This window comes from Oncorhynchus keta, chromosome 9, assembly GCF_023373465.1.
Source record: "Oncorhynchus keta strain PuntledgeMale-10-30-2019 chromosome 9, Oket_V2, whole genome shotgun sequence".
Classification (NCBI taxonomy): domain Eukaryota; kingdom Metazoa; phylum Chordata; class Actinopteri; order Salmoniformes; family Salmonidae; genus Oncorhynchus; species Oncorhynchus keta.
The window spans coordinates 39,915,732-39,925,952 of record NC_068429.1 but is presented as its reverse complement, the minus strand read 5'-3'; the positions used below and the strand labels follow the sequence as shown (position 1 = coordinate 39,925,952).

Genomic DNA, 10,221 nt, shown 5'->3' with positions numbered 1-10,221 from the left:
TTGTTCATTTTCAGTTTTTATTGAATGGAGTGATACATCTACAGAAATCAGAGGCCTCGCAGTACAAGTACTTGACAAAAAAACAAACTTTTTTATTCAGCTATTAAGAAAAACCTTGATTAAACAATCTCTGTACATTCTGTGAGATATGTTGAGGAGCTGGAACAGAAGTCAGAAACAAAATGAGGCCCCGGCCCCCCTCTCCCACCCCCTTACATACAGTACACCTCCACAACACCATTCTCTATTAACGCCCCCCTCCCCCACAACCAAAAACCCACACTCCAAACAGCCACTCGTCTCGCCGACTCACCTCCACTTAGTCATCATCCACCTACACCCATCCTCTCCACACACAAACCTTTCATACATTTTGCTCTCTCTCTCACACACACACACACACAATCTTCAACTCCTCCACTGGTAACCAACTGACATCTTCGCAAAGAGACAACTCTCATCTTTACTTCACACCCCCCCGGCTGATCTAGGTATAACGCCTAATTCTACTTTTCGTAAAAATAAAAAAAAAATAAAAACAAAGTCAAAATCACATTGAGAGAAGGGAACATTTATAATGTACATATATAATATAAATGTCAATACTCTGTCACACTATCATTGGCATAAGAAAGGATGGATTTAATGCAATGGAGGTTCCAATCGATTATTATTTTTTACTCAAGTGCTCTTGCTTGCTCTTTTTGGGTGGGACACAAACAGACACGGCAAATGTACTTTAAACTTTATCTTAGGCACCATAGCGTAGGTACTTCATATTTTAGGTACCATAGCCGAGATACTTTATATCTTAGATGAGTAAAGACCTTTATATGAGTTACAGCACAGGTCTTCTTTTGCCAAGCACACAAAGTAGTAACAGATAAAAATGTGTTCTGAATATTATCCCAAATATCAACTCAAAATTACAAAATGGATTTGCCTTTTATTTAATACGGCAGTGAAGCCCCAGCCTAGGGCCAGTCTACATAGAAATGTACATTGTATATTGAATCGTTATGTATCATTTATAGAAATGTACACTGTAGATTTAATCATCATGTGTCATTTGTTCAGATCCACTTTTAAACTGATGACATTAGATTCATTCTAGATGAAATAAATAAACATGATGTTGGACTGATTCTCTGGAGGCCAAGTAAGAAAGACCCATCCTACTGCCCCTCACAGAGAGAAGAGGGAGAGAAGGAGAGGAAGAGGGAGAAAAGAGAGGAGACGAAGAGGAGAAGAAGAGGGAAGGGGAGACAGTGAAAAAAGAGAGGACAGCAGAAAGGGAGAAAGGCACAAGAGAAAAAGGGAGAAGAGGGAAAAACAGAGGGAGAGAGTGAGGGAGGTGGGCCAGGTGTCTAGGCCTGTGTGTTGGTCCCGTTCTTGTCGGGTGGAGCGCTGGCTGTAAGGTTGTTGGAAGGGGGAGGAGCATCTTGGCGGGGGGGCATCCTCTCATTGACCCTGTCAAGACCTCGGGCCTCCTCAAAGGACTGGATCTTATGCTGCGGGTTGAACCCTTGGATGGCTGGAGGAGAGATGTAGAGTTTAGCATCAGTGCAGGAACCCAATACACACCACAGTTGCAGGGTATAAAGCGGGTAAGGGGGATACAACTCTAGGTTGGGATGATGCTGGGTAAGGGAGGTATATGGGTAAAGAGAAAGGATAAGGTAGTAGGTAGTGGTCATATGTATAGTCTAATATGGTAATGTTAGGTTGCTAATACATGATAAACTAGTATAGTTTAATATGGTAATTTAGTCACTAATACATGGTAAACTAGTATAGTCTAATAGGGTAATGTTTAGTCACTAATACATGTTAAACTAGTATAGTTTAATATGGTTCATGTTTAGTCACTAATACATGGTAAAGTAGTTTAATATGGTAATGTTTAGTCACTAATACATGGTAAACTAGTATAGTCTAATAGGGTAATGTTTAGTCACTAATACATGTTAAACTAGTATAGTCTAATATGGTTCATGTTTAGTCACTAATACATGGTAAACTAGTTTAATATGGTAATGTTTAGTCGCTAATACATGGTAAAGTAGTTTAATATGGTAATGTTTAGTCGCTAATACATGGTAAAGTAGTTTAATATGGTAATGTTTAGTCACTAATACATGGTAAACTAGTATAGTCTAATATGGTTCATGTTTAGTCACTAATACATGGTAAACTAGTTTAATATGGTAATGTTTAGTCGCTAATACATGGTAAAGTAGTTTAATATGGTAATGTTTAGTCGCTAATACATGGTAAAGTAGTTTAATATGGTAATGTTTAGTCACTAATACATGGTAAACTAGTATAGTCTAATATGGTTCATGTTTAGTCACTAATACATGGTAAACTAGTTTAATATGGTAATGTTTAGTCGCTAATACATGGTAAAGTAGTTTAATATGGTAATGTTTAGTCGCTAATACATGGTAAAGTAGTTTAATATGGTAATGTTTAGTCACTAATACATGGTAAAGTAGTTTAATATGGTAATGTTTAGTCACTAATACATGGTAAAGTAGTCTAATATGGTTCATGTTTAGTCACTAATACATGGTAAACTAGTATAGTCTAATATGGTTCATGTTTAGTCACTAATACATGGTAAAGTAGTTTAATATGGTAATGTTTAGTCACTAATACATGGTAAACTAGTATAGTCTAATATGGTTCATGTTTAGTCACTAATACATGGTAAAGTAGTTTAATATGGTAATGTTTAGTCACTAATACATGGTAAACTAGTATAGTCTAATATGGTTCATGTTTAGTCACTAATACATGGTAAACTAGTATAGTCTAATATGGTTCATGTTTAGTCACTAATACATGGTAAAGTAGTTTAATATGGTAATGTTTAGTCACTAATACATGTTAAACTAGTATAGTTTAATATGGTTCATGTTTAGTCACTAATACATGGTAAAGTAGTATAGTCTAATATGGTTCATGTTTAGTCACTAATACATGGTAAAGTAGTATAGTCTAATATGGTTCATGTTTAGTCACTAATACATGGTAAACTAGTATAGTCTAATATGGTTCATGTTTAGTCACTAATACATGGTAAAGTAGTATAGTCTAATATGGTTCATGTTTAGTCACTAATACATGGTAAACTAGTATAGTCTAATATGGTTCATGTTTAGTCACTAATACATGGTAAAGTAGTTTAATATGGTAATGTTTAGTCACTAATACATGGTAAACTAGTATAGTCTAATATGGTTCATGTTTAGTCACTAATACATGGTAAAGTAGTCTAATATGGTTCATGTTTAGTCACTAATACATGGTAAACTAGTTTAATATGGTAATGTTTAGTCACTAATACATGGTAAACTAGTATAGTCTAATATGGTTCATGTTTAGTCACTAATACATGGTAAAGTAGTTTAATATGGTAATGTTTAGTCACTAATACATGGTAAACTAGTATAGTCTAATATGGTTCATGTTTAGTCACTAATACATGGTAAAGTAGTTTAATATGGTAATGTTTAGTCGCTAATACATGGTAAAGTAGTTTAATATGGTAATGTTTAGTCGCTAATACATGGTAAACTAGTATAGTCTAATATGGTTCATGTTTAGTCACTAATACATGGTAAAGTAGTTTAATATGGTAATGTTTAGTCGCTAATACATGGTAAAGTAGTTTAATATGGTAATGTTTAGTCGCTAATACATGGTAAACTAGTATAGTCTAATATGGTTCATGTTTAGTCACTAATACATGGTAAAGTAGTTTAATATGGTAATGTTTAGTCGCTAATACATGGTAAAGTAGTCTGATATTTTATTCAAATGGCACTCCCCAATCTGAGCTCTTTGTTGCAGGTGCATGGTAACATGAGAAAAAAGAAGAAACCTGCACACTGCTCTTGCTAGTATCACTGTGATACTAGAAAGAGCAGTGTGTGGGTTTCTTCTTTTTTTCTCAGACGAGAGAGGTTTAGTTGTTAGACTTGGTGGTTAGAGGTAAGACACTTACTTCAAGAACATCAAGGCAGCATGGGCAAACAAACGAGAGAGATTGAGACCAGGTGGAAGAGAAAAATAGGGAGTGCAGGGGAGAGAACGAGGGAGTGGAGGGTAGAGAAAGAAGGAGTGGAGGGGAGCAAACTGGCATAAACAGTCTGATACTTTAAGGTCAATAGCTTGATATTTTGTGTTGCTAGTTAAGCTAACAAAAAAAATGAGAAACACTGTTTACATGGTGGTTATGTAGATCAATACTGACTAATGGGCAACATTTTGTCCACAAAACTGCACTTAACCCTGTTAAAAAAATACCTTAAACCCCCTAAGGTTGATGTCCGCGCCCCCGGGGAAATCAAATTAGCATAATAAATAAGCTAGAGACGTTAATTCTTTTTAAATGGATGCAACTCAATCCACCGCATCTGCCTATGTCGCACTTCCGCATCTGAGGTGAAAGGTGACAGAGCTAGAGCAGTGTTTGTCAGACCATGAGACATCCCGAAAATTGGTCTTCTCTAGTCCGAATGGCCTACAAACTATTATGGAAAGATGAGACTCTCACGATGGCGTTCTCTATTTTGCTCTACGACCTCCACAAGTGTCAGACTCGGCTGAAGTTGGTACAGCTGATCTGCCAACTTCTGTCTGTAAGGTCCGAACTGTTTGGTCGACAAACTAATATGACCCCTCTGTGCAAAGATGACTCTTACAAACATGTACATGTCGGTTGTTTTGCCCGGGATGCCCACTGGCCTCACAAGATTCGTCTGTAGGTCCCTGGTACCAGTTGACAAAAATTAATGGAAGTACAGTATATATAGAGACTATTTAATGGCAATAATTTGGGGTTAAATACATGTAAACATTACATTTAAGAAAACAAAACACTTCCTGATCTTTCTAATATCGCTCCGATATAGGGGAGACGCTTCAAAACAAACTTGATCTTTTTGTTGGAACTATCTGTTATTCAATGTTTTTGTATGGGCTAATAGCAGTAAGGCCCAAAATAATAATTAATAAAAAAACGTTTTACATATTTTTGGGGGTTACTTCAACGGGTCTTAAAATTTCAAATCACTTAACCAATTCCATATATCTTAGTAGAACCCCCCTTAGTCTCTGATGGGTTGAAGGTAGAGTTGGTAATATGTACATAAACAACAATAAGCTCAAACTTTGAGGAGGGGAGAGAGAGAAAGAGAGAAAGAGAGATGACAAATGACTTGCGTACCTCGTGCCTCTTCTGCCTCTACGGTAGCTGTGTAAGCGTGAGTAGTAGAGCCATGCCCAAAACATACAGAGAGAGAGTGTAAACATTACCAACAGAACCAGATCAGTGAGTAATCAATGCATTCAGAGAGTGTTAAACATCATATATAGTCAGTGAATTATGTTTTCAATGCATTCAGTGTTAAACATAATCTATAGTGAGTTACACTACATGGTCAAAGGTATATGGACACACCCTCAAATGAGTAGATTCGGCTATTTCAGGCACACCCCTTGCTGACAGGTGTATAAAATCGAGCACACAGCTATGCAATCCCCATAGACAAACATTGGCAGTAGAATTGCCCGTACTGAAGAGCTTAGTGACTTTCAACATGGCACCGTCATAGAATGCCACCTTTCCAACAAGTCAGTTTGTCAAATTTGTGCCCTGGTCAACTGTAAGTGCTGTTATTGTGAAGTGGAAACGTCTAGGAGCAACAATGGCTCAGACGCAAAGTGGAAGGTGACACAAACGCACAGAACGTGACCACCGAATGCTGAAGCGTGTAAAAATGGTCTTGTCATCGGTTGAAACACACTACCAAGTTCCAAACGGCCTCAGCACAACAACTGTTCGTCGGGAGTTTCATGAAATGGGTTCCTTGGCCGAGCAGCTGCACACAAGCCTAAGATCACCATGCACAATGCCAAGTATCGGCTGGAGTGGTGTAAACCTTGCCGCCATTGGACTCTTGAGCAGTGAAACACGCTTTCTGGAGTGATGAATCACGCTTCACCATCTGGAAGTCCGATCGACGAATCTGGATTTAGGGGATGCCAGGAGAACGCTACCTGCCCCAATACATAGTGCCAACTGTAAAGGTTGGTGGAGGAGGAATAATAGTCTGGGGCTGTTTTTCCATGGTTTGGGCTAGGCCCCTTCCAGTGACAGGAAATCTCAACGCTACAGGATATGACATTCTATACGATTCAGTGCTTCCAACTTTTTGGCAACAGTTTGTGGAAGGCCCTTTCCTGTTCAGCGTGACAATGCCCCCGGGTACAAAGCGAGGTCCATACAGAAATGGTTTGTCGAGATCGGTGTGGAAGAACTTGACTGGGCTGCACAGAGCCCCGACCTCAACCCCATCAAACACCTTTTTTGATGATTTGGAACACAAACAGCGAGCCAACCCTAATCGCCCAATCAGTGTCCGACCTCACTAACGCTTGTGGCTGAATGGAAGAAAGTCCCCATAGCAATGTTTCAACATCTAGTGGAAAGCCTTCCCAGAAGAGTGGAGGCTGTTATAGCGACAAAAGGGGACCAACTCCATATTAATGCCCATGATTATGGAATGAGATGTTCGATGAGCAGGTGTCCACATACTGGCCATGCAGTGTATGTTATCAATGCATTTAGAGAGTGTTAAACATCTATAGTCAGTGACTTGTTATCAATCCAGTCAGTCAGTCAATGATCATTCAACCACATCCCCAACCTCCCCCTGCCCTCTCAACCCCGACACAGGAGTACTAGGATTTACAGTGACAGTCACACATACACCCAGTCACAGTGGTTAGTGCAGAAGGAGTGCAGGAATGTTTTTGGTTTAAGAGCTTGATCGAGGTTGAAATATATTTTTTGTCGGTTAACGGAGAATGTGGGTTAGGGATTGGTGTGTGTGAGTGAGAGGTGGTGTGCGTTCTGGGAGAGAAAGGGAGAGAGTGATTTAGTAGTGTGGGTGTATAAGTGTGTGAGTCAGAGAGAACGAGAGAGGGGGGGTGATGAAGATTTTGTCTGTTGGTGGGTTTGAGTGCAGGCAAAAGAGAAAGCATGATGCCATAGTAATTCAGGTTAGAGTGTATGAGTGTAGGTGTATGTTTGTGTGTAGGTTTAGGTGTGTATACGTACCACTCTCCAGGGTCTGCCGTCCTCCAGACAGAACTCCTACAGGCAAGGCCCCAGTCGGGGTCAGCCCCTTCAGCTGTAACACACTCTCATTCTCCTCTCTGTCAACACACACAAATTCCATTTTCAAATTCAAAAGCATGGTTGTTACAAGGGAGGCACCGTAGAAAGATTGGATTGAAAGCTGAACCTAACCAAGGCCAGATATAATCTGTATGCAGGTATTTTATCAATACAGTCTGTAATGGTGTGCCCCAGGGCTCTGTACCTGGTTCTCTCTTATTCACCATTTATATAAAATAATTAAGGCAAAAATGTGCAACTTCACTTTTATGCTGATGATACTGTTATTTATTGTTGTGCCTCGTCTCTCACAAAAGCTTTCCAGAACATGCAAACTGCTTTTTATACGGTTCAACATATCTTGTGTCAATTGAAGCTCATCCTCAATACTGACAAAACTAAACTAATGGTGTTTTCTAAAGCAAGAAATAAATCTCTGAACTTTTCACCCATTACTACCGGTCAGGGCAAGGAGATTGAGACTGTAACCTCATAAATATTTTGGAATTTTAATTGATGACGGCCTCTTTTAAAATTGAAGTTGGGATTTTATTTTAGGAATAAAGCCTGTTTTTCTTTTGAAGCCAGGGGGCTAGTATCAGCTACATTCATGCCTTTACTAGACTATGGGGATATTTTATATATGAATGCCACCGCTCAGTGTTTGAGATCAATTGACACCCTTTACCATGGCACTTTGAGATTTAATTTAAACTGAAAAACTCTTATGCACCACTGCACCAGGGTTGGTGGCCTTCTCTAGTCACTCGTAGGCTGTCACTGGTATACTTTTATTTACAAAGCCATTTTGGTTTTACTACCATTTTATTTGGCTATTTCTGTTGTTCAGAAATGTGGTGGGTACTCTCTTCGTTCGCAGGACTTTATCCTGCTAACTGTTCCAAATGTCCCAACTGAATTTAGTAAAAGGGCTTTTATGTACTCTGCGCCCTCGTCTTGGAACGCCCTAGAAAATACTTTTAAACTGGAAGAACTTGTCCCGATTGGTATTTTTAAATCACTGATGAATGATCCTGAGACTGATTCCCTGACCTGTCAATGTTATTAATTGGCTGTTTTGTGATTTTGTTATACTCTTGTGAATTCTATGGTTTTTACTAGATTACTTGTAGTGTTTCATGTCGTCTGTCTGTAATTGTGTAATGACTTGGTGCTGCCAATCTTGGCCCGGAAGCTCTTGAAAAAGAGATTTCAAATCTCAATGAGCCCTTCCTGGTTAAATAAAAGGTAAAAATCAAATTTAAAAAAAACTTTACAGAGGTTGATTACGTCATCAATAAAACCATATAGAGACAAACACACACTTACCGGAGTACAGAAAAGACGCGGGCCATCTTCCCGATCGCGCGGATCTTATTCCTAATCACCTCCTTCCTCACAGCAGAAGTTCCAGCTGAGAGAGAGACAGAGAGCAGAATGGGGAGAGACGGGGGGTTAAGGGACTGGTGAAACTAAAACTACCCATCATAGTCACGCACATCACGACACACACTGGCAGTGCATCAAAACTCATGGGTAAATTGTGATCTATAAATATTATTGAGTAGTTATTTATGCTAGATCAGTAGATCAGTCCGTCTTGACTCTCCTTTAAAGTCGAACACCCGCACAAACACGCACACAGCTCAGCTGATACTCAGCTGGCATGTGGCATCAATAGAAGCTTTGATAAGGTATTGTGCAAGAACAGATATTAAAGACTGAAGTGTGATTTGGCCACGTTTTTTTATTTATTTTTTTATTTTACCTTCATTTAACTATGCAAGTCAGTTAAGAACAAATTCTTACTTTCAATGATGGCCTAGGAACAGTGGGTTAACTGCCTGTTCAGGGGCAGAACAACAGATTTGTACCTTGTCAGCTCAGGGATTTGAACTTGCAACCTTCCGGTTACTAGGCCAACGCTCTAACCACTAGGCTGCCCTGCCGCCCCAGGTTGTGGTTTGACTTGGATTCCATTTTTGTCACTGGCCTACACACAATACCCCATGATGTCAAGGTAGAATTGTTTTTCAAAATTGCTAAAATGTCTTGAGTCAATAAGTATTCAACCCCTTTGTTAAATAAGTTCAGGAATACAAAATGTGATAAACAAGTTACGGAATATGTTACATAGACTCATTCTGTGTGCAATAATAGTGTTTAACATGATTTTTGAATTACTACCTCATCTCTGTACCCCACACATAGAATTATCTGTAAGGTCCCTCAATCGAGCAGTGAATTTCAAACACAGATTCAACCACAAAGACCAGGGAGGTTTGCCAATGCCTTGCAAAGAAGGGCACCTATTCGTAGATGGGTAAAAATAAGAAAAAGTAGACAGTGAATATCACTTTGAGCATGGTGAAGTTATTACACTTTGGATCAATACACCTACAGTTGAAGTGAGAAGTTTATATACACTTAGGTTGGAGTCATTAAAACTTGTTTTTCAATCACTCCACAAATTTCTTGTTAACGAACTGTAGTTTTGGCAAGTCGGTTAGGACATCTACTTTGTGCATGACAATAATTTTTCCAACAATTGTTTACAGAAATATTATTTCACTTATAACTTACTGTATCACAATTCCAGTGGGTCAGAAGTTCACATACATCAAGTTGACTGTGACTTTAAACAGCTTGGAAAAATCAAGAAAACTATGTCATTGCTTTAGAAGCTTCTGATAGGCTAATTGGAAATCATTTGAGTCAATTGGAGGTGTACCTGTGGATGTACCTTCAAACTCAGTGCCTCTTTGCTTGACATCACGGGAAAAACAGAAGAAATTAGCCAATAACTTTTTTTTCGACCTCAACAAGTCTGGTTCATCCTTGGGAGCAATTTCCAAATGCCTGAAGGTACCACGTTCATCTGTACAAACAATAGTACGCAAGTATAAACACCATGGACCACGCAGCCGTCATATTGCTCAGGAAGGGGACGGGTTCTGTCTCCTAGAGATGAATGCACTTTGGTGTGAAAAGTACAAATCAATCCCAGAACAACAGCAAAAGTACCTTGT

The 10,221-nt window shown here is 39.0% G+C and overlaps 1 protein-coding gene across 3 annotated transcripts in view; it reads right to left on the bottom strand.

Annotated features, from left to right (window-relative positions):
• The window catches only part of LOC118387772 (protein phosphatase 3 catalytic subunit alpha), a 31,513-nt gene continuing 21,292 nt past the window's right edge, over window positions 1–10,221 (bottom strand). The window contains exons 10-13 of one of the 3 annotated variants that reach the window (XM_035776468.2): window positions 8,522–8,606; window positions 7,133–7,230; window positions 5,237–5,263; window positions 1–1,534 (exon numbers count right to left, since the gene is read on the bottom strand). In XM_035776468.2, coding sequence (XP_035632361.1) covers window positions 1,368–1,534; window positions 5,237–5,263; window positions 7,133–7,230; window positions 8,522–8,606 — 377 coding nt within the window. In that variant the 3' untranslated portion in view covers window positions 1–1,367. The remainder of the gene's footprint in view (window positions 1,535–5,236; window positions 5,264–7,132; window positions 7,231–8,521; window positions 8,607–10,221) is intronic. The other 2 variants (XM_035776469.2, XM_035776470.2) reach the window with 2 other exon arrangements.